Genomic DNA, 25,591 nt, shown 5'->3' with positions numbered 1-25,591 from the left:
CATACACCATGCGGGCTCCAAAATGTCAAGAGGTTGGCTCACCAGCCTCTCGAGGATAATTAGATATGGACAATAAAATATTATCTTGCCATGTCCCACGAATGAGTTAAAAAGAACAGTATTTTAAAGGAAAACAGGAATAATTATGCAAACCTGAATCTAAATTAGTATGTGGAATTCTCATCTTGCTCGTTTGCTGTAAATGTGACATTTTGTTTTGAATTATTCTGTAAGATGTTACTGGTACCCTTCTGTGAGCTGCCATCTGTTGAAGACCAGTGTGCTCTTTGTGAATGTCACTTCCCACCACAAGTACAGAATCAGTATTTATAATTGCAGCTTTGCAGTAAACAATGCTACAGTTGTCCTGTCATTGTGCCCTGAAACATGATAATGGGCTGCTGTTTATTTTTTTGTTTCTTTTCCCTCCTCCGGCAGAGTATCCCTCCTCCTGTCCCCATGAGTATGAATTATACCTTGTATTTAGCCAATACGGTAGTTCCATGGTCGGTTGCTGGTCTCTTCATATATCTGTGGCGTGCCCTTACACTGCATTTAAATTAACACTAAATCTAGCCTAGAAGAATGAGTTCTCAGTTTGTTTTCTTTTATGGGATATGGGTGTTACTGTCCATCCCTAATTGTCAATTTCAGAGGAAATGTTCAGAGTCAACCGCATTGCTATCGGTTTGGAGTCACTTGTAGGCCCGGTTGGATGTGAATGGTAGATTTACGTTCCTCGCAGAGATCAGTGAAACTGTAGGTTTTCATGACAATCAACACCGTGTTTGGGCACTATATCGGAGACTAGTCTTTAATTCCAGATTTTATTAACTGGTGGAGTTTAAATTCAGTTGTGAGTTTGAGCTTCTGTCACTGTGTTAACCTGGCCCTATGAGTTACTCGGTTAGCGCCACTCTGCTTCTCACCACCTCGCTCCCATTTAACTGTCCGACTGCTGTAAAATTTCCACATCAATACTTTAACAATCATTTATTCTACCATTTCATGTGTCGTTAATGATGGAGTTTTAGAAATGGTCATGGCAATTTGCAACTTTGCACTTTGTGGAGTGCCGCACAGTAGAGGTTGTGTGGAGCGATACATCCTTGCTTAATCACAGCCACGCAGCAACCTTAAAGGGACGTGGCAGCACAATGAACGTGTAAAGCACAACAAAGAGAAGCTAGGTGGGACAATGGTCAGACAATCCTGAAACATTGATGAAGGATATGTTTTAAACAAAAACGGGCATCTGGTTATTTTGATTAATGTTTCTACACATTTCAGTTTGTAAAGTTAGTTTCATAGTGTATTAAAATACTTGCTTGACCTGCCAAAGATGTCCCAAGATCAAAAAGGATTGTGTGTGGTTTGTTGAGTTTAAAAACTGAATGTTTACACCAGGTCCCTGCTACAGTCCATGCTGTTTTCCAGCAGGTGCTAGTCTGGCGTGCAGTGTCATTATGCTGAAGTAGGATGTCCAAGCGTGTTATCCATGTGTTTGAGCTTTTGTAAATTTAAACTTCAATTTTGATGTGGCTTTTCTCAGTTCAAAGTCTTTTCAATGGACTTTGAGATACCCAATGACTCCTTAAGAACGTATTTATGGACTATTCCGATGGTAGACAATGGTTTACATGGAGCAGGTACAGGCTGCTGTGGAGGTGCTGCAAGTGGGTAATGGGCCTGTGATCTCCCTCTGTCTCTGTGAGACTGGAGGGGATGCTATCCAGTCAGTCTGCTTGCCTGGTCTAGTCATTCAGAAAAGCAGGTAACATTTTCCAGTCGGCATGTTGGTTCCCCACATGAATTTGGGAAAAAGTTGGCTTTCTCATGGAGTCAGATGGAGTATGGGCCAATGCTACTGTCAGCTGGGGAACTTGGCCACACTTGGCTCAACCTGTGGGTGTTGTTGCAGTCGTAGACTGTTTAAAAGGGAGTTTGCCCATACACAGTCTGACAGCTGGGGCCTTTTCACCACCCCAGAGGAGAGCATTGCATGGTGAACTGATAATTACCAGAGAACCTCCAATTGGCCTAGTAACTTTGGGAGCCAGTTAATTTAGAGAGGAAATGGCAGCATAGTGATGATGTCACAGGAGTAGTAAACCAGAGATGCCAGGGAATGGGGACGTGGATTCAAATCCCATCATGGCAATTGCTGAAATTTACATTTAGTTACTAAATTGGGATTGAATGCTAGCCTGTAATTATGACCATGAAATAATGATCCATCATAGAGTTATAGAGGTCGACAGCACAGATTCTAAAAGCCCATCTGGCTCACTAGAGTCATAGAGATGTACAGCATGGAAACAGACCCTTCGGTTCAACCTGTCCATGCCGACCAGATATCCCAACCCAGTCTGGTCCCACCTGCCAGCGCCCAGTCCATATCCCTCCAAACCCTTCCCATTCACATACCCATCCAAATGCCTCTTAAATGTTGTAATTGCAGCAGCCTCCACCACATTCTCTGGCAGCTTATTCCATACACGTACCACCCTCTGCGTGAAAAGGTTGCCCCCTTAGGTCTCTTTTATATCTTTCCCCTCTCACCTTAAACCAATACCCTCTAGTTCTGGACTCCCCGACCCCAGGGAAAAGACTTTGTCAATTTATCCTATCCAACACTCCCTAGGACCTTACCATTAAGTGTGTAAATCCTGCTAAACTTTGCTTTCCCAAAATGCAGCACCTCGCATTTCTCTGAATTAAACTCCATCTGCCACTTCTCAGCCCATAGACTGTCTTTGCTGTCCACTTCACCTCCAGGTTTGGTGTCATCTGCAAACTTACTAACTGTACCTCTTATGCTCGCATCCAAATAATTTATGTAAATGACAAAAAGTAGAGGACCCAGCACCGATCCTTGTGGCACTCCGCTGGTCACAGGCCTCCAGTCTGAAAAACAACCCTCCACCACCACCTTCTGTCTTTCCACCTCTAAGCCAGTTCTGTATCCAAATGGCTAGTTCTCCCTGTACTCCCATGAGATCTAACCTTGCTAATCAGTCTCCCATGGGGAACCTTGTCGAACACCTTACTGAAGTCCGTACAGATCACATCTACTGCTCTGCCCTCATCAACCTTCTTTGTTATTTCTTCAAAAAACTCAATCAAGTTTGTGATACATGATTTCCCATGCACAAAGCCATGTTGACAATCCCGAATCAGTGCTTGCCTTTCCAAATACATGTACATCCTGTCCCTCAGGATTCCCTCCAACAACTTGCCCACTAATGTACTTTAGGGAGGGAAATCCACCATCCTGGTGTACAGACGACTCTAGATCCCTTGTAATGTGGTTGACTCTCTGAAATGGCTGAACAAGCCCCTCAGTTGAATGGGAATTAAGGCAACAAATGCTGGTCTTGCCAGTGAACCCTGCAACCCATGAGAGAACATGGTGCTTGTTCGCTACATCCCAATTTTTGGTTCCTTATTCTTTCATGGGATGGGCACCACCATTTCTTTCCCTTGAACTGAGTGGCATGCTAGTCCATTTCAACCACATTACAGATCACAGCAAGGCCATGGGTGCTGACGAAACGTTGGGTTGAGAGCAATGTTCCCTCAAAGCGGCTTGTCTACTCAGCTGCTTGGAGGGTCTGCACACACACTTCAAGGCGTGGATGTTCGATTTTGGAAACTGTACATGCAATCTGAAGCTGGAAAAATGAGAAGCAACACAGACAGCTGGATATTCCTGTGATGTCTGATACCTAACTACAGTTTTGGTCTCCTTACTTCAGAAAGGATGGACTAGCACTGGAGGGGGTGCAGAGAAAGATCAGTATGTTGATTCTGGAGTTGAGGGGGTTGGTTTACGAGGAGAGACCAAGTAGACTGGGATTATGTTAATTGGAATTCAGAAGAATGAAGGGGGCTGTTATAAAAACACCGTAAAATTTATGAAGGGAATCAATAAAATAGAAATAGGTAGGATGTTTCCACGAGCAGGTGAAGCTAGGATAAGAGGGCATAGCCTGAAGATTAGAGGGATCAGATTTAGGACTGAATTGAGAAGGAACTTCTTCACCCAGAGGGTTGTAAATCTATGGAATTTCCTGCCCAGTGAAGTAGTTGACGTTCCTTCAGGAAATGTTTTTAAAGCTAAGATAGATTCCTTTTGAACAATAAAGGAATTAAGGGATACGGTGAGAGTGCAGGTAAGTGGATCTGAGTCCACGTAAAGTTCAGCCATGATCTTATTGAATAGCAGAGCCAGCTGGAAAGGCCAGAAGGCCTACTCCTGCTCCTAGTTCTTACGTACAGAGTAAAAGCCCAGTCGTATGAGTGCAGTGGCCTTGTGCAATATCTTTGGATCTCACAGAACTGTTGTGAATGAACCATACAGAAGCTAATCAGAAATCAGCCTCCTGTACCAGGTTTATTCCTCGAGGCTGAATACAGCTAAAGGTATAAGACGTTAGGAGATCCGAGCAGTTGGTGTAGTCTGAAAACTTTATAAGCCTAAAATTTTCACATATTTGGATATTTCTGGCATTATTTTAGCTTTAGCATTGGAGTTGAATATTTTGCAATTAATTTGACAAAGCAAGTATGAATCATCTCCACTTAAGGCTGCAGGCACATTTTATTTTGAAAAATGTTGAATTTGAGAAATTATTTTAAAAAATCCTATTAATGTGAAATATCATTGAAGCTATCCTTCACTCTAAATTGTTAGAGACATTCAGTTGTTTGATGGCATTTATTTTAATCTTCAATTGATGAAGAGAACTCTTGACCCATTGTGATTTATCCATTGCCAGGTACAGAGCGGATTATAAAAGAATGTACAGCAAGTTGAAAGGTGAAACATAAAGTCTTGGATTTATGTTGCACCTTTTGCTAACTTTTTTAAAACACTTTTGCAAGCAATATTTGGAATGTAGTGTCACGAAGTTGAGATCATGTGTGTTTACTTTAAGATAGAAAGTGTTTTCTAAATTTTGAAGTAGACTTAAAGTGCAGGTTCAGCTGCCCAAATGGAAAGATGAGCTGTTTCAAAATAGATATATGTAGCAAATTGCTTTTCAATGGAAACCTGAGTTTTGGTTGTTTTGACAAAAATTTAAATTAGTTTAAATTATGCCAAAATTACTAAAACCCAATCGAGTTTGAATTTCTTGTTTTGACAACATTGAACTATGAGACAGTATGATGTTGAGGGGTATAAAAACATGGGCCTTTTGAAAATTGGGCAGAGAGCAACTGCATTAGAGCCAGAGAGCTAACTGCCCATCTAACATGTAGCTCTAAAAGAAATTAGAAAATATTCTCTATCAAAGCTACCTTTTCATGTAAAACATAGTCGCAGTAAAAGGAAAGAAGACAATCCGGGGAGATTAGCAGATAGAAGATTGAATACTGCAGAGAAGACAAGGATTGTGTTGTTTTGAGATTAAGTTGATGTAATGTTTAATAAGTGTGTTGTTGGAACAGCATTTTTTAAACATAGAGTTGGGGTCAGATAATAAGTAGCTAAGAACAAGTGGGGGCTTGGATTCGTTAATATTTATTGCTTAGTGTTCACCATTAGAGTTAGGAAAATGAATTGTTATTTTTTCTTTAAAAAGTGGGAATTAGGAGTTCTCTGTCACTCACATTTGAATAGATAACGAGATGAGATGAGCTTTTCTGGGTGTTTGGTTTTAATTCACAGAGCAGTTCGATTTCTGCGTCATAACAGTTTGAGGACGCATTGGGGATCTGAACCCAGGGCCCCTCTCAATGTTAAGAGCCATTTCCCTCACTTTTAATTTACCCAACCACAAGTAACCAAAATTTAACAAATTTTCTCACCTGAGTTTTTATTTACATATCTAGGACACTAATTGCCAAGTGTTTAAATCTACTTTCGTGCCCCAAATCCCAAATGATTTTGTAACAGTAGTCACTTTTATAATCTCAGCAAAGTGTCTGCCAATTTGTGCACAGCATGCTCCCACAAACAGCCATACTGTAATGGACGCATTTTTCTTAGTGGCATTGATTGAAGGAGAAATATAAGCTGGGGCATCAAGGACAGTGCCCCTGTTTGCTCCATCGAAAAGGGCAGACTGGGGCTTGGTTCGACATCTCATTTGAAAGGCAGCACCACCAATAGTGCAGCAATCCTTCAGTACTGTACTGGAGATCCAGCTTAAATTTCTGTGCTTACTCTCTAGGGTCAGACATTGAACTCTCAACATAGTCACACAGCACAGAACCAGATCCTTCAGCCCAACCAGTCCATGCTGACCATAACCCCAAACTAAAGTAGTCCCACCTGCCTGCACTTGGCTCATACCATTCCAAACATTTCTTATTATGAATTTATCTGAATGTCTTTTAAATGTTCGGACTGTAACTGCATCCACCACTTCCTCTGGCAGTTCATTCCACACACGAGCCACTCGTGTTAAAAACAAAGTTGTCTCTTATGTTCTGGGATGCAAGAATGAGATGAATTGAGCCAGTGGTGATACCCATAATCCTCAAAGAATGCTAAGATGAAAACTGAAAGCTAAAAACTTGAAACTTCCAACTTGAAAAATATAAGCTTTATATTAATTCTGTTTTTTAAATTTTAAAAGTGGAAATTATCGTAATACTGTCTCCTCATGACCTGGGAAGTACAGACCTCAAATGTTACCACAATGCTTTCAACCTTTCTCACCAATAACTAAATAATCTGCTACCACTTTTCCTGATTCCTGTATTTCTAGTACTTTGTTTTAACTATCATTCTTGATAAATTGGTAAAAATTACATATGAAATATCGGAAGTTTACCGTTACTGTACTGTCCGAGCAGTCAATTAAGGGTGAGAGTGAGAAGGCGGTAAGTTTTATTTAAGGCAAAGTTGTATTGTTAAGTGATTAATGCTGTAAATAAACTATAATAGTCATATGTATACCCCCTGCATTACACCTATTACTTACTGTGTTTTTACATTGATTATGTGGACCTCCTGATCAATCAGTGTATTTGATCAGCTGGCAAACTCCCGGTTCCTGTTAATAAAACGTTTGCTGCACTTCTCTTTTAAAATAGTCATTGCTGTAGACCAAGAGTTGAAATCTCTCCTGACCAAATAAGGATTAACACGAGCCAACATTTTGTTTTGTGATTTCAAACTCTGCATGCAACTGCTTAATTTCCACAGCCCCATCCCCAGCTCAGCCTGTGGAAGGCTAGCATGAGTGCATTATCACATTCAGTCATGCCAGTGTTGAGTGATAACTCTTTATCCAAGTTGTTCCAGCTCCGCATGTCCTGTTGGAGGTTGCATAGTGTGAAACCTGACTCTGATATATGCGCAGAGTCTGGGCAGGAAGCAAGTTGCTCGAAACATGTTTCAGCCCGTTGTACAGGTACTACCAAATTATGAAACTAGCAACACTACTCTTGATAGCAGACTAAACATTGCATTGTGTTTGTCAGATTGGTGGAGATGTGATTCCTATTGGTTGGAGCAGCGGGGCTAATTATGTTCAAGAAAGTAAATGTTCTGTCAGAATTGATCAGAATCTTGGCTGCAACTTGCTGTTTGTGGCTTATGTAAACAGTCAGGAGGCTAGAGGAACACAGCATTTCAGGCAGAATCAGGAGGTGGAGAAGTCCACATTTTGGGAGTCCTGAAGAAAAAATACACATGAAACGTTGACTTCTGCACCTCCTGATGCTGCCTGGCTTGATGTGCTCTTTCAGCCTCCTACCTGTCTACCTTGGATTCTGCAGTTGCAGTTTTTTTTGTCTCTTGTTAAGTAGCCTATAGCATATCTGCAAATCTGTACATCTCTCAAAATCAACTGATGTTAAATTCATGCAGTTCAGTTCACCGGAACCGTAATGGTAAAAATATTGTGTAGGGGAAAGGGTTGCACAGTGCCGTTTGGAATTTTTGACTTGCTTAGTTCGGAGGGAGTTGTAAAAGTTTAAAGAGATGGATTGCGGTGGGTACATTTGCGATATTCAACACGTGAGCACCCTTTATTTTCTTCCTGCTTGGTGCACAGCATGGAGTCTTGAACTTTGATCTGACCATTGAACCTGTGACTCGGATGTGTTCATTACAGGGCCCCAGAGTCACTGATGTATTTATTGCTACATGGCTATTGCATCAGCTTCATTTCTGCCTGAAATCATCTCATGTGACTGCTTCTGCTTTCAGCAGCTTTTGCTTTTGACCCAGGATTACTTTGATATTATTTGTTTCATTGCCTAGGCTGCTGACCAAGCAGAAAAGTAAGCTCTATTGGAAAAAATAATGCTGGACTTTATAGTTGGGTGATGTCACCGAGAGCAGTAAGATTTTCACACTGTGTATACAGGGCAGAGAAGCAGACCCGTCTGCTGAATCACAAACACATTAAAGCGACTCCACTCTTTTCCTCCTTCCCCTTTACCTTCCCAGTGCTTTCACCTGGCTATTAGGAACTGTGGGCTGGTAAACAATCCTCAATACATGAGATCAATGCCTGTCCCCTGTCAGTAGGTGGCAGGACAACATGAATCGAGTAAAGGCTTACTCCCTTGTGAAGGTAACTAGTGTTTATTTTTTTGGAGGTGCCAGTATTGGACTGGCGTGTACAAAGTTTAAAAAATCTCACAACACCAGGTTATAGTCCAACAGGTTTAATTGGAAGCACACTAGCTTTCGGAGCGACGCTCCTTCATCAGGTAGTTGTCCATGATCTGATGAAGGAGCTCCGAAAGCCAGTGTGCTTCCAATTATACCTGTTGGACTATAACTTGGTGTTGTGATTTTTAACTTTGTATTTATTTTGCTGCTTTAACATTGGAGAATAATCCAAGGCACTTCACGGGTGGGAAGACCACTTCCAACTTTCAGACTGTGGAGAGGGAAGGATATTGCGTTCAACCAAAGCGACTGTGCAAAGAGATGGCTTTGGTTTTACATATCATGTTTACTGGAGCGCATTGTGAGCTGTATACGATTGTGCATTCCCCCGAAGTATGTGAGAGCAAAAGTGGACAGTAGAAAGCCAAATGGTGCTGAACGAGAGGGGCATTTGTTTAATGACCATGTTCTGCTTGGGTTCTGACCAGGTGACTATGGCTAGCGTGGAGACCAGTGCAGGAGAAACATCGAGCCTGCAAAGAGAAAGCATCAAAAAATATCTGTGTCTCTTTCTCCTGCGTGTCTGAAAGTCTCCAGTAAGAGCTAGCTGTGTCCAACCAGGTTTCTCTGCAATTCCCAAGCTGAAGGAAGAATAAAACATCTTCAAAAACAATGAAAGGACCAATTCTCAGTCAGTGAATGAGAGAGACTATTAGTGTGGGAACAACCCATGTCAGCAGCAGAGGATGGGAAGAAGGTGAAAGGGAACTACCCATTGAATCTTGTGGGTCCAGACTGTTGCCATCAGAATGTTTCCCTGATTTTTCCACCCTTGTCTATCTGACTGCAAGAAGGAAATTTAAAAGGAGTAGAGTTTAAGTTCAGCATTAGCAGTTCATAGAGTCATAAATGTGTCAGAGTCCTACAGCACAGAGACTGGCCCTTTGGCCCAAACTGGTCCATACCAATTAAAATGTCCATCAATGCTAACCCCATTTCCCTGCTCTTGTCCCATATCCTTCTAATCCTTTCCTATCCATACATTTGTCCAAATGCCTTTTTAAATGTTGTTAATGTACCTGCCTCAGCCATTTCATTCACCACCCTCTGCGTAAAAAAAAACTGTCCCTCAGGTTCCCTATTATTCTTTCCTCTCTAACCTTAAACTGCTGCTGTCTGGTCCTCAATTTCCCAACCCTGGGAAAAAAAAGCTGAGTGCACTCACTCTATCCATGCCTCTCATGATCTCATACACCTCTGTAAAGATACTCCCTCAGTCTCCTATACTGTAAAGAAAAAAAGTCCAAGTTTGTCCAACCCCATTCTATAACTCAGACTATTGAGGGCAGATGACATCCCTGTAAATTTCTTCAGCACTCTTTCCAGTTTAGTAACATCCTTCCTGTAGGAAGGTGACCAAAACTGAACACAATACTCCAAGTGCGACCTCACCAACATCCTGGATAACTGCAACATAACTTTCAAACTTCGATATTCAGTGTCCTGACTGATGAAAGCCAGTGTGCCAAAAGCCGCCTTCGCTGCCCTGTCTACCTGTGACTCCACTTTCAGAGAACATTGCACCTGAACTCCAAGGTCCCTTTGTTCCACTACACTCCTTAAGGCTTACCATTCACCATGTTTTATTTTCTTACCATTAATTAAAACCATTTCACCTCAATAAAAATTACTTTAATGTAAAACCTGGTGTGTACTTTCTTGAAACCTGAATGCATGGGGAGGCAATAGTAATATCACTGGATTTGTTAATCCAGAGACCCAGATAATAGTTCTGGGAACCCAGGTTCAAATCCTGCCATGAATTTGAATTCAGTAAAAATCTGGAATTAAGAGTCTGTTGTAGATTGTCCAAAAAACCCATTTGGTTCATTAATATCCTATAGGGAAGGAATCTGCTATTCTTACCCTGGTCTGGCCTACATCTGACTCCAGACCTACAGCAATATCATTGATATATAATCCTGCTCTGTGCAATTTGGCGATGGGCAATAAATGCTGGTCTATTCAGAGACATCCACATCCCATGAATATAAAAACAATTAGACAGTTAAATTGGGCAATTCAGTGTTTAATCAAATTTTCATATTTGTGACAACTCCAGTTACAGATCTGACAAATTTGTTAGGCATTTCCAGCATCTTTTTGAATTCTGTTGGCTGGTTGTGGCCATACTTTGGCCTGAAGCTCTGTCTCTAATCTTTCATACCGTCTCTTACACGCAAACAAGAGTCGGCCATTCAGTCCCTCAATCTGTTCTGTAAGATCATTGGCAGGTCTGATTTGTGCCTTAAACTACACATCCTGCCCCTCTCTGACACGTTTTACTCCCATATTGGCCTCCCCTTTTAAGATGTTTCTTTAAACCCTTGAGGTTTATTATTCCATCATTGGAATAAAAGTAGTTGGAATATAGAAGAATAAAAGGTGACCTTTTGAAACATGTACGATTCTTAGGGTTCTTGACCGGGTAGGTGCAGAAGGTTTGTTTCCCCTTGTGGGAAAGACCAAGAGCCGAGGGTATAATCTCAGCATGAGGGTTGATATGTTTAAGACTTTGCTCTCTCGGGACAGAATGTATGGATTTTTTTCACTGCAGAAGGATAGTGAGAGTGGGTCATTAAGTATATTCAAGATTGAGATTGACAGGTTTTTAATCAGTAAGGAATCAAGGTTATGGGGAACAGGTAGGAAATTGGAGTTGAGGATTATCAGATCAGCCATGGTCTTACAGAATGGCAAAGCAAATGGATGGGCTGAATGGCCTACTTCTGTTCTTTGTTTTATGACCTGCTATAAATTTATGCTGTCATCAGGTTCTCTTCTGTTTAGTCATTTTGTTTGCACTAGTCACCCAGTCTTGGTTTTGAAAGTAATGTTTTACATTTTTTTCTGAATTAGGGGGAGAGATGCATGGGAAAGCTGTAATGAATACGTACAGCATTTTAGCTTGTGTCGTAAAGATGATAAAACATTGCAAAGTGGTGCACAGGAGCAAGGATTGACATGGAGCCAAAGAAGGTGATGCTAAGACGATGACTAAATTCTTGGAAACAAGCTGGCTCTTACACACTCAGGATGATTGATGGAAGTGAGAGGTTTGGTGGAATTCGGAAATCTCGGTTACGGTGATTCAGGAAGTTACATTGAATTTGACAATTTTACCATCAAGAATTTGCTCAACCAATGTGGGAGAATGAGCACAGGGATGATGGGAGAACTTGGTGTGAGTTAGAACATAGTCAGGTCATCAGGTTTTCAGGGGGATAGACTGTGGAAGACCAACCAAAACTTTGTTGGAAGATCAAGTTCCTTCTTTCTCCTGGAAAGGTTGAATTGGTGATATTTGAGAAAAGGTGGGAGGTATTGAAGTTTTATAGACTGGGTTTCACTGTCAGAGTGTGGTGTCCTGGTTGTTGCCTGCAAGTTAGGATATGACATTCATCATTGGATTATTCAGGACTCTATAGCCTGTAACCAGTTGAATAGAACCTGGCTTCTCCGATGACTGCAGCTGTGAGTCCCGAATGGAGTCAAGGTATAACTTGTGAAGTATATTTCACTACTATAGGAGAACAAAGTTTGCACAAGCAATATTTATATCCTACCCAGGATATCTTGGATTTTCTACCAGGGGTCCTTGCTAAAGCTTGTACCAACTTTGAATTCATTTGGCCTAATGAGGGCACAGCAGGCTGAATTGCAGGGGTAGCCTGCGATATTCCCTGATTTTCTCCTCCCCACGCTCACCCCTCAGGGTAGGATTTGATGGCGATAGTGTATGGGCATGTGGTGATTTTGTTCGTGCTCCACCTCCAACTGAGCTTTGGGTTGAATTTCACATTGGATGAAGTCTGTGTCAGCCTGCCCTAAATCTCAGCCTTCCTTAGGAACCAATTTGTCTGCTGTTTGCCTCCTGCAAATACGACTACTTTCAGACTGATAGAATAGCAGAGACCAGTGACAGTATAATGATGCCTGCCCTTCTTCAAAAAAAAGTCTAAAATGAGAGCTGGCAGTGAATTGGTGCTGACACATTGTCCTCGCCAGTGCTAAGCTATGTTATATGTGCACACTGATACGGTGAATCCTGCTCATTCTGATGCCAACAAAAATTGAGAGCAATAAAAAAAGAAATCACAAGAAAATGCAGGCAGCACAGTGGTTATCACTGCTGCCTCACAGTGCCAGGGACCCGAGTTCAGTTCCAGCCTCAGGCGACGGTCTGTGTGGCACGCTTTCCCGGTGTCTGTGTGGGTTTCCTCTGGGTGCTCCGGTTTCCTCCCTCAATCCTAAGATGTACAGGCTAAGTGGATTGATGGTGCTAAATGTCCATTGTGTCCAGGGATGTGCAGGTTAGAAGTGTTAACCAGGGGAAATGTGGGATTACAGGAATAATGTGTGGGTTGGGTCTGTCTGGGATGCTGTTTGGAGGGTCAGTGTGGACTCGTTGATAGGCTGAACGGCCTGCTTTCACGCTAGGGATTCTGTGATTCTAAACTCCGCAGGTCTGGCAGCTTCTTTGAAAAAAAAACAGCGTTAATGTTTCCAGTCCAGTATGATAGTTATTCAGATTTGCAGCAAATGCAATATTTTTGCGTCCACAAAAATTGAGAATGTTGTGATGGAAACCATTAGGCATGACTTGATGCATCACACTGGAGAACAATGGACTGTGCCATTGTGTAGCTTCCCACATTTAAACATCATGAATTGCTGAAGTGATGGCTGAAAACTAACATTACTGTAATGATGTCAGTGTTAGAACCAGAATAGTGATTCGAACAGCTCAATCTCAGATATGCTGACAGTCTGACTCAATCAGCAATGAACCTTCACAGGGATAGGTGAAAGGAAAAATTGTAGCATGCTGCATATTCTAAGCTGATAGAAGAAGAAACAGGTTTATCAAGTGCCTTTCAGATTAACACAACCAATGAAGTGCTTTTGATGTGTATTCACTATTCTAATGCAGGAAAATATGACAGCCAATTTCCACAGCCAATTTCTCCTTCAAGCAGTCACGCGATAACCAGATAGTTAGTTTTTGAGGGATTGTTAAATGCTTTGATTACTCTGCTGTTTTTCACAATAGTGCTGTAGGATCTTCTATGTTTTTGTGAGGAGGCTGATGGGACTTTGATTTTACATTTCATCTGAAAACAGCAGTTTTAAAACAGGTGTTCCCTTTTATACTGCACTGAAGAGTCCGTCTGCCTTATGTGCTCAATTTTATTTGGAGGGGTCTTGACCCCATAACGTTCTGAATCAGGTGTGATTGCAAATGATCCCATTAGAATAAAGCTACTCTTTTGATACAAGACCAGCCTGTGTAAAACACCGAGTTCCAAAGTTAAGTCCCATCATTCCTGGAAGAGAGAAGGGAAAAATAAACCAAGCTCCCCACTGAAGCTGCATAAGCATGAAGACAAAACTGAATTTGGCTGTGATGGCTATCGCTGCTGAATAGTCTTGCCTATACTTACTTGGTTCTTACCTGTTGGACACCTGTCCAGGTGAGGTTCTGGATTTTCTTTCTGGTTGCCAATGGAAAATGATCCCAGAGTGTTCTGCCTTTGACTTGGAAGCGGAAGGTGGTGGAGGAGGGAACAAAGAAATGTCTGGCGGTGCACACGTTTCTGTAATCCCTGTAACTCCTTCAGCACGATCCAGCACAATCTGAGCTGATGTGCGAATCTTCACATCCTCCACTGACAGTAGAAATTCTACCTCAACCAAAACATTGGTTAAACAATGCCGATACATGTTAGAACAATTCGTTATTATTGGCTTTACAGCTGCATGACACTCATTCTATTATAAATCATACTCACTCGCTATTCCAAATAAACAAGCACTGCCTGATATTCCTATGGTTCCCTAAGTGTAACCCATATTTGTCTCTCCTCAATCTGTATAACTCTATGACTTTAATCTGGGAGATCTAAATGCAGCGTGCAGTAGGCTGGCCATGCTTCATCAGATTGTTGTTCAATTACATCAACTGAGACCGCGTTCCATTCCCCTCAGCCTAAATCACAGGTAATTGTGGACATGAAGAATAACTCAGAGTCTTTACAGCACAGGAAGAGGTTCTTTGGCGCAAAACGACTGTGTTATCCCAAGGCCAAATGACTGGCAGTTGTGTGCCCACGTGCCCTCCACCCCTCCCCCTGCCCCATCCTCTGTCAAACCGCACATGCAGGAAGCCTATGGATTTCTTTATCATGTGACCTCACCCTCCAGCCCAGCCTAGTCAGTCACCTAATTCTCCGAATGCCTGTAATCCTGAATTTTCTCTTTTGTCTTCTGTTCTGTTTGTAAACACACATTGTATTTTTGAGGTCTCAGTTGTAGTGTAGGGAAACGTGGCTAATAATTTTGAACACAGCATGGTCCCACAAACAGAAGTGTGATTGTAACTGCTTCATCGGTGACAGTGAAGTTATTTGACAAGTGTTGGCCAGGGTACCCTGGAGAGACTCTCATCTTCAAAATCGTGCTGATCTTCAACATGCACCTTTCATAAACTTGAGGGAAGAGATCTTTTACATCCTACCATGGTTTCACATCACATGTGAAAGAGGGCACCTTTGACAGTGTAATCCTATCTCAATACAACATTGCAGAGTCTGTAGGCTCAGGGATAAGTCTCTGGACACCATCAATATGATGAAGGGCTTTTGCCTGAAACGTCGATGTTCCTGCTCCTCAGATGCTGCCTGACCTGTACTTTTCTGGCACCACTCTATTCCAAACACCATCAAGATGATGCGAAGTTTACAGCTCATTTCTTCCATGTTTGTTTTAGGATTTCAAACGAAGACAAGCTAGCTTGAGGGTCAAATTTACCAATGCTGAATATTGTGAAATTTATCGTAACACTATTTGTGTCAAATTCAATTGCTTTCAAAGCGGAAAGTGCTGGAGCAACTCAGCAGGTCTCACAGCATCTGTTGAGAAAGCAAAAAACAGTTAAAGTTTTGATTCTGGTGTGCCTCTTCTTTGGAATTATTGTTAGCCTTTGTTTTTGATTGCTTTTGATTTCTCTCCTAGTGTTTGATAGTGTTTTTAACTCTGTTTTTCCTCTCCACAGATGCTGCCAGACTTGCTCCAACACTGTTTTCATTTCAGGTTTCCAGCCCATGCAGTGTTTTGCCTTTCTATTATTATCAAAGAGTTTCCACTTAATTTCTGTGTGACACACACATTGTTATATGCTTGGCTTTCCTGTACCTCTTACTATTTGAAAAATGAAATAGTCAGCTTAGAAGTTTGTCCTAGTGCCCCACTTGTGCAGATTGGTTTAAAAAAAATAGTGTGTCAAGCTCATTCAGTTAGCTCCAACTGTTGCTCCATCTCAATGCAAAAGCTTATCTCCTGCTGGGATTTTGTGATTTCACCACTGGCAAAATGCAAGCTGATGTTCAAAGTACAAGAGCTCACTGTGACACTAATTTTAACTTAATTTGAGGCCTTAAACCCATGTTGAATACATACATTCCAACATGCTCCTGACCAGCTTCCAGTTTGGACCCTCTCTAAACCTGAGCTCTTTTAAAACTCATTCTCTTTCATAACTGTCGAGTCCTGGCCCATAGCCTGGGTGCGCAGACTGATATTGATTGGCTGTTAAGCAATGCCTCAATTTTAAAATTTCCACCGTTTTTAATTCCCTGTGTTGTCCTTCTCCATCTCTGCCTCTGTAACCTTTTCCAACTTGATAAACCTGCAGAGATTTCTGTGCTGCTCCAGCTCGAGCTGAGTGAGAATCCTCAGTTTTCGGTGCACTCCCTTCAGTGGCTGTGCCTTTAGCTGAAGAGGCCCCAGGCTCCTAAAATGGTCCATGTCTCTCTCTCTCTCTCTCTCTCTCTCTCTCTCTCTCTCTCTCTCTCTTTTTACCATGTTCTTTAAAGTCAACCGCTTTGATCAAGTGTTTGGTCATCTGCCCTCTTATCATCCTCTGTAGCCTGGTGTCAGAGTTATTTTTGGGTTAGCTTCCTGTGAAGCACCTTTGGTATATTTTACTGTGGTAAGTGTATGCCATGTTAGTGCAAGTTGTTGTTACTTTTTCATACTTATGAGAAGAGCCAAATAACTCACTCAATATATAAATAGCTCTGACAACTGAAGTGATCTTGTCTCACATACTTCGTATTAAATTCTACAGCTTTTTCTCTTTACTTTCTCAATGTTATGTTTAGAAATGTTTCCATCTGTTATTGGCACAAAGAGATAAACAACGTAATGCCATGGTCGGTTTAATGCCAGTAGTTTGACTGGCACCCTTGTTGTCAAGAGCTGACCTTATATTGGAGAGTAAGACGTACAGAGGGTTATGAGGAAACACTTTTTGGATGCAGAAGTGAGACTGATCTGAAACTTGTTGCCCATGAGGGTGATGAAGCAATGTTGAAAAATGATTTCTGAAAGAACTTGGAAGGGCATTTGTGGGAAACAAACTTGTAAAGCTGTTGGGATATAGCAGGGGAATGGGACTGACTGGATTGGTTCACAGTGAGCCAGCATGGACCCAGTAGGCTGTAGCATTATGACTCTATGGTTCTGGAGAAGGTGTGTCAGGATTTTATCTACAATGGAGAAGAGAGGAATACGTCTCTAGTTCCCACAACGTGATTTGTTTCCTTCTCTTGACATACTTGTTAACTTCCTGACCTTTTGGGGGTGGGATGTGTTGTTAAGAAGTTCCTTTACCCCCTAATGTGCAGGCTGGGTGCATGGAGTCTTGATGAGAACATAATGCGCCGGCATTGTGGCTTTAGAACTTTTTGAGGAACCTCCAATAGGAACAGGAGTAGGCCATTCAATCCTGTGAGCCTACGCTGCCATTCAACGTGATGATGATTTATCATCCAACTCAGTAACATGTCCTGGTTTCTTCCCAAACCCTTTCATCCCTTTCAGCCTAAGAACGCTATCTAACTTCATTTTGAAATCAGTCAATGTTTTGGCCTCGACAGCATTCTGTGGCCGAGAACTATCACCCTCTGGGTGAAGAAGATTCTCCTCACCTTGGTCCAAAATGCCTCCCCCAATCCTTAAACTGTGACCCCTGATTCTGGACTCCCTGGTCTGTCTTGTGTTTATCCAGTCTAACCCTCTTCGAATTTTCTGAGGCTCCCCCTTCACCCCTCCAAATTCCCATGGATATGTTCCTAACCGATGCAGTCTGTCTTTTTAGAAGAGCGTTTTATCCTCTTGGACATCAGTTTGGTAAACCATCGTTGCAATCCCTCCTCCGTCAGATAAGATCAAAACTGCACAGAGTACTCTCGATCTGGCCTCTCCAAGGTCCTGCACACTTGCTGCATGACATCCCTGCTCCTATACTCAAATTGTCATGCTATTAAAGCCAACACAATGTGTGAATTTGAAATTTAAGCAGAGGCTTAAATATCCACAGAGGCTACCAGAGCCACTGCGTTTCTCCAGCATTTTCTGTGTCTCATTACAAGTGGACGAGACCTCATTTCAACTATTCATTGGTGCAATGCCCATCAAACAGTGTAACAATCCTTCAATGTTGCATTGGAATATCAGCTTCGATTTTACACTGGACTCTTTCTAGTTGAATGAATATTCACTCTTGGCCCCAGGTAATTGATGCTGGCAAAATGCCAGAAATTCCTGACTGCATCTAAAATGGTGTCTGCTGGAGGAACCAGACAGAGCCCTGAAATGTTGCAGTATATGTTGGATACAGTCCATGGAAATGGGTACACTTGGAGTTAACACTATGATAATTACTTGTAGAACTTTTCTAACATCACTTTCCACCTAGTCTAAAATTTTTGACTGGTATTAGAGATTTTTCAGAGAGTCTTAGAGATGTACAGCACAGAAACAGATTCTTCAGTCCAACGTGTCCTTGCTGACCAGGTATCCTAACCTAATCCAGTCCCATTTGCTAACATTTGGCCCACATTCCTCTAAACCCTTCCTATTCATATACCTATCCAGATGACTTTTAAATATTGTAACTATATCAGTCTCCACCACTCCCTCTGGCAGCTCGTTCCATACACGCACTACCCTCTGCATGAAAAAGTTGTCCCCGTATGTCTCTTTTAAATCTTTCCCCTCTCACCTTAAACCTATCCTATCTAGATTTGGACTCTGCTACCCTGGGGAAAAGACCCTATTCAGCCTCCCTCTGGAGCTCCAACCCTGCCAACATCCTTGTAATTGTTTTCTGAACCCTTTCAAGTTTCAAAACACCCTTCCTATAGCAGGGAGACCAGAACTTAGGCAGTATTCCAAAAATGGCTTATCCAATGACCTGTACAGCCACAACATGACCTCCCAACTCCTGTACTCAATGCTCTGACCAATAAAGGAAGGTATACCAAACACCTTCATTATCCTATCTACCTGTGACTCCACTTTTAATAAACTATGAACATGCACTCCAAGGTCTCTTTGTTTAGTAACACTCCCCAGGACTTTACCATTAAGTATCTGAGTACTGCCCTGATTTGCCTTTCTAAAATGCAGCACCTTGTATTTATCTAAATTAAACTTCATCTGCTGCTCTTCAGCCCATCTTCTCATCTGAGATAACCATGTTGGCTGTCCACTACACCTCCAATTTTTGGTATCATCTGTAAACTTTCTAATCACCTCCTATGTTCACATCCAAATAATTAATATAAATGACAAAATGCAGTGGAACCAGCAGCAGTTCTGTATCCAAATGGCTAGTTTTCCCTGCATTCCAGTAACCAGTCTACCATGGGGAACCTTGTTAAGCACCTTACTAGGCGTCCACCGCTCTGTCCTCATCAATCCTTTCTGTTATTTCTTTGAAAAGCTCAGAGGAATTTGAGACATGATTTCCCACGTACAAAGTCATGTTGACTATATCTAATCAATCCTTGCCTTTCCAAATACATGTACATTCTGTCCCTTAGAATCTGCTAGAACCACTTGCTGACCACCGATGTCAGGCTCACCAGTCTATAGCTCCCTAGCTTTTTCTTACCATTCTTCTTAAACAGTGGCACCACGTTAGCCAACCTCCAGTCTTCCAGCACCTCACCTGTGACTATCGATGATACAAATATCTCACCAAGAGGTCCAGCAATATCACATTGTTGTTTTCCCACAGATTTCTAGGCATACCTGATTAGGTCCCAGGGATTTATCCACTTTATATTTTTTGAGGTGCCCATCACCACCACCTCTGTAATGTGTACATTTTTCAAGATGTTGCCTATTTCCACAAGTTCTCTATCTTCCAAGTCCTTCTCCACAGTAAACACTGATGCAAAATACTCATTTAGTATCTCTCCCATCTCCTGCAGTTCCATACATAGGTAGCAATGCTGATCTTTAAAAGGGTCAAGATTAGTGTGGTGCTGGAAATGTACAGCAGGTCAGGCAGCATCTGAGGAGCAGGAAAATCGTCCTGCCTTTAACGTTGATTTTCCTGCTCTTCGGATGCTGCCTGACCTGCTGTACATTTCTAGCATCACTCTAATCTCCAGCGTCTGCAGTCCTCACTTCCGCCTGATCTTTTAATACACCCTCTTCATTCCCTAGTTACCGATTGGTCTTCATGTATTTGTAGAATCCTTTTGGATCCTCCTTAACCTTACTTTGCTAAAGCTATCTCATGTATCTTTTTGTCCTCCTGGTTTCACTCTTCTTCAACTGCCTTTATGTTCTTTTGGAGATTCAGTAGATCCCTGCTGACTATCCCTGATATGTGCTTCCTTTTTCTTGACCGAAAGCTCAATTTCTCTGGGCATCTAGAATTCCCAGCCTTGCCCTTCACCCTTACAGGAATATACTGCCTCTGGACTCTCATCATCCCATTTTTCAAAGCTTCCCATTCTCCAGCTGTCCCTTTACCTGCGAATATCTGCCCCCAGTCAGCTTTTGAGAATCATGTGCTAATGTACCAAGACACTTTTTTCTTGAACATTGTGGCAAATTTGCCAATTCATTTAATTTGGATTATTTATTTGAATACTTTGCAGACATCTCTACCTTTTGAGAATAATTTGAAATAATGAGCAGCAAGTTATGGGGATGGGAGCAGAGAGAGTGGGAGTATGCATGATGGGTTCTGTAGCTGTAAAGCTGTGTGGCTGAGCGAAACCAACTCTGACAGAATCTCCCATCCCTGACCAGGAGGATACCTCGCCCTGTGCACTGCCAGTCACTCGGATTAGCCAGCAGCATCTACAGGCCCACTGCACTAGTGCTCCATAGTCCAGGCTGGAAGAACACAGCAGGCCAGGCAGTACTAGAAGGTGGAGAAGTCAATGTTTCGGGTGTAACCTGAAGTGTCGATTTCTGCACCACTTCATGCTGCCTGGCCTGTTGTGTTCTTCCAGCTTCCTGCTTGTCAACTTTGGATTCCAGCATCTGCAGTTCTGTTTCTGTCTCATGCATGAATATAAAGTCACAACAGTGTCAACTGTTCAAGCCTTGTAGTATCCGTTTAAAGGTATGAGCAGTGTATTAACAGGTAGTGACAGGGGTTTTAAAAAAAAGAAGGTAAAGTTGCCATGGACTGATCAGAATATATGCTCTTCTCGCAGAGAGAGAGTCCGAGGACTGGTGTGGTTTAACCTCCTGGTCACCCTCTGGTGAGGGGAGAGGTTGAGAAAGAGAGCTATCATAGTAACCTCAGCCTGTGTTTGGACAACTCGTTTGCTCTGCAGAGTGACATCAACCTCATGGGTACATTTCCCATTCAACCTGAGATTACTGTGAAGGTGCTGCGTTCTCAACCTCTCCTTCACTTGAAATGAAATGACTCAAGTCTCTTTTGCTGTCTCTCTCTCTCTCTCTCTCTCTCTTGTTCTCTGTTTATGACTATGGGGACAAGGAGTGGTCAGCTCCCATCAATTGAACTGCATTGTTTACCCCTCCTTGGACCTAGTATTGCTAGGATTTAAACACTGCCTTCCACTGTGTGTGCTGTTACCTGTCAGTTGGACAATTGTGACAAATAAAGTACCTACCTTCTGCATTGTAACGGCAAAGTAAATGTGTAAATTATTGGGCAAGTCCACTGGCCCTTTGCACACTTCGGGTCAAGAATCTCATCAGACTGAAATATCATAATCCTGTGGAAAAACAGAAAATTTTAATTGACTGAGTATTTTTGGAACCTGGTGCAAGCTGCCACTGCCGATTTTAAGTTTCTTAGCTATCACCACCTGTTTAATTTTATATTTGTACAGATTCACATTCCTTTCATCTTCAGAGGTGCTGTGCAGTATTGACATTTGGTGCTGTTGAGAAGACTGTGTGCAACAGCAAGTATACTGAATGATTCACTGTGTGCTCCTCTTATTCCTTCTAGGCGGCGGTTGATTTCCCAACGTTCTTCGTTAGAAACTCTGGAAGATATCGAGGAGAATGCTCCATTACGGAGGTAAGAAAGTAAGCCAAGATGCCAGGAAAGGCACTGGCTAGTTCTCTTTTATGTCTCTAGTCAGTGGAATATTGTTTCCATCCCAACAAGTAATCGTCACTGCTGAGTAGATTGTGTCAAAATCCTTTCTGCTTCATCAGAAAGCAATTTTCCAATGGGCTCTGTCCTGTCCAATGGTGTGATTTGTGTTACTCTTAGCTCTATTCCACTGGCTGGGTAACTCGTATGTTTTACTGAAATGTTTAGATTACTTAGTGTGGAAACAGGCCCTTAGGCCCAACAAGTCCACACTGACCCGCCGAAGCGCAACCCACTCATACATTTACCCCTTACCTAACACTACGGGCAATTCAGCATGGTCAATTCACCTGACCTGCACATCTTTGGACTGTGGGAGGAAACCGGAGCACCTGGAGGAAACCCACGCAGACACGGGGAGAACGTGCAAACTCCACACAGTCAGTCGCCTGAGGCAGGAATTGAACCCAGGTCTCTGGCGCTGTGAGGCAGCAGTGCTAACCACTGTGCCACCGTGCCGCCCTAACTCAATGTTATTGAGTTAGTTTGCAACAAAAGGCTTTCCTCACTGAAAACATATTGATGTTCAATCTATCTTTTTTATTTACTCATGGGATGTGAGGCTGGACCAGCATTGATTGCCCGTCTCTAGTTAGTTGGTCCACAACGGAAACTATTGTCAGTCTCTCAAATGTAAAGAGGAGAGTAAATGCTAAATACGGAAAATATTGGAAATCTGATACAAACATGCTGGAAATACTCGGTGAGTCTGGTGGCATCTGTGGAGAGAAAAACAGTGTTACCATTTCAAGTCCAGTAGGTTAATTCTGAGAAAGAATCTCTCCACAGTTGCTGCCAGACCAACTGAGTTTCTCCAGTATTCTTTCTATTCATTTATAGGAGAATTGGCTTTAAATTTTATGTCACTCTCTGCTTTAGGCAAAACTATTTGAGAAAGCACCTTGAATTCATTCAGCATTAATGGTTACATTTTAATTGCCTTTTCTGACAGATGTCGGACTCTATCGGGTTCACCCAGACCAAAGAGCTTTAAGAAAATTCACTTTATCAAAAATATGCGACAACATGACACCAGGAACGGCAGGTATGAGGCAATTTTTGTTTTAAAAAGAGGCCAAACATTTGGTTGGGTGGTGTCCAGCACTGGCTTTTTTTCTAACCATAAGTTTGAAGGTAAGAAAGTAGTGGAGGTGAATGTCTCTGGATGTTATTTGTATGATCTTCCAAAGGCATTTGACAGAAGCAATCATGGAAAGACTTCTGGTTCAATTTGGTGAGGATGCATTTGTAGATAAATTGTTTAACCTGGTTAGGAGCTGGTGTGATTGCCAAGAGACAGAGACGGGGATGATGGGTAGGTACTCTCGTTGACCGGGTGTGATCGTGGTCATTGTAATATCTATCTTCGGCTCTCAACTGGCACTGCATATACCAATGGCTTAGAGTAGAAAGTATCAATTTTATTATTCCTTCCATAACAAGCACTATTTACTTGGTGGCATTCTAAAAACAGTAGGGGTTTAAATAGACCAGGGAATCCATGGATACAGCTCATTAAAATGTCTTGAACAAGCACAGAAAATAAGAATAAGGCTAATGAAATGCTGTCCTTTCTCGGTAGAGGACTAGAATACCAGGAGGGTTGAAGTGGATATGGCTGGAGTTGGATTTGGTTACACAGCTTACTGTTCCTATTAGAATATTTCTTTATAAAGTATTTTAGTTTAGCATTATACTGCAGTTCAGTGTGGGTTTTATTTCCAAACAATCATGGCAATTCACAAGTCAATATGAAGAGGAGCTGCGACCACAGGTTAGAAAATGTATTGATGCTGTACTGCATCCCTGAATAATAGGCAGTTACTGAATTACAATGGCAGTTGGACATTTAGGGTTTAGTAGTTTTGATAATAATAATGCATGTGTGACATAGAATGACTTTGATCAATGAGTTAACATGCTCCTGCTGCAACTCACTCTTCCCTCAAACTCAGAAAATTGCTCCAGAGCTTGGAGCAGCTAATGTAGGTGAACTCATCAGTATACTGCTGAAGGGGTACTGAACTATCAGCCATTTAACTAAGGCCCAGTCAGTGTGATCAGATAGATCCTTGGTGCTATTTGAAGAAAAGCAGTGCAGAGCTTCTAATGTCCTGAGCAATGCTCATCATTTAAGCAACATAATTAATACATGGTTTAGAGGGATATGGGCCAAATGCTGGTAAATGGGATGAGATCAGTTTAGGATATCTGCTCTAGCCATTATGTCAGTAGTGTTGGTGGGACCTTGCTGTATGAAGATTGGCTGCAATGTTTGCCTAAATTACTATACTGACTGCATTTCAAGTGGATATGATTGGCTTAAAATGGGGCAGCACGAAGACATAAGGAGAAACTGTTTTACACAGAGGATAGTTGGCATGCAGAATGAACTGAAAGAGCAAATTTACAAGAAAGTGGGACCCGGGGAGACAGTGAGGAAGGAGATCACTCTGAGACTGGAACAGTTGGGAAAAGGAGCAAGTCCAAGCAGTCAGGGCATGCAGGAACAAAGCAGAGAACAAGATAAGACTGATAAATTAAGCAGCATTTGTTTCAAAGCAAGAGGCCTAACCAGGAAGGCAGATGAACTCAAGGCATCATTGGGAACATTGGACTAGGATATCATAGCAATTACAGAAATGTGGCTCAGGGTGGACAGGACTGGCAGCTTAATGTTCCAGCGTATAGATGCTATCGGAAGGATGGAAAGGTGAGCAAGTGAGGAGGGGCAGCGGCATGTTTGATTAAGGATAACATTACTACTGTACCGAGGGAGGATATTCCTGGGAATACACCCAAGGAAGTTATTTGGGTGGAACTGAGAAATAAAGGGATGATCACCTTATTGGAATTGTATTATAGACCCTACAATAGTCAGTGGGAAATTGAGAAACAATTTTTTAAGGATATCCCTGTTATCTGTAAGAATAATAGGGTGAGTATGGTAGGGGATTTTAGCTTTCCAAACATAGAATGGGACAGATATAGTGTTAAGGGCTTGGATGGAGAGGAATTTGTTAAATGTGCACAAAAAAATGTTCTGATTGAGTATGTGGATGTACCGACTGGAGAAGGTGCAAAATTTGACTTTTTCAACTTCCTGATGAAGGAACAGTGCTCTGAAAGCTAGTGCTTCCAGATAGACCTGTTGGACTATAACCCTGTGTGTGATTTTTAACTTGGTCCACTCCAGTCCAACATCTTAGGAAGTAAGGCAGGGCAAGTGGCTGAGAAGCAGTGACCATAATTCTATTTTAAAATAGTGATGGAAAAGGATAGACCAGATCTAAAAGTTGAAGTTCTAAATTGGAGGAAGACCAATTTTGACAGTATTAGGCAAGAACTTTCCACAGTTGATTGGGTCCGGATGTTCGCAGGTAAAGGGATAGCTGAAAATTGGGAAGCCTTCAAAATGAGATAATGAGTCCAGAGAGACTATGTTCCTGTTAGGGTGAAGGGCAAGGCTGGTAGATGCTGGGTAATGAGAGAAATTGAAGTTTTGG

At 42.0% G+C, this 25,591-nt stretch overlaps 1 protein-coding gene across 2 annotated transcripts in view; it reads left to right on the top strand.

Annotated features, from left to right (window-relative positions):
- LOC132815040 (CDK5 and ABL1 enzyme substrate 1-like) overlaps positions 1-25,591 on the top strand; it is a 159,520-nt gene that overhangs the window by 40,565 nt on the left and 93,364 nt on the right. For both annotated transcript variants that reach the window (XM_060823700.1, XM_060823699.1), the window contains exons 2-3: positions 21,936-22,007; positions 23,038-23,130. In XM_060823700.1, the coding sequence (XP_060679683.1) occupies positions 21,936-22,007; positions 23,038-23,130 (165 nt within the window). The remainder of the gene's footprint in view (positions 1-21,935; positions 22,008-23,037; positions 23,131-25,591) is intronic.

The sequence above is a fragment of the Hemiscyllium ocellatum genome, chromosome 4 (genome assembly GCF_020745735.1).
Source record: "Hemiscyllium ocellatum isolate sHemOce1 chromosome 4, sHemOce1.pat.X.cur, whole genome shotgun sequence".
NCBI classification, from domain to species: domain Eukaryota; kingdom Metazoa; phylum Chordata; class Chondrichthyes; order Orectolobiformes; family Hemiscylliidae; genus Hemiscyllium; species Hemiscyllium ocellatum.
Note: the sequence above shows the minus strand (reverse complement) of the source record. Positions and strands in the feature narration are given on the sequence as shown.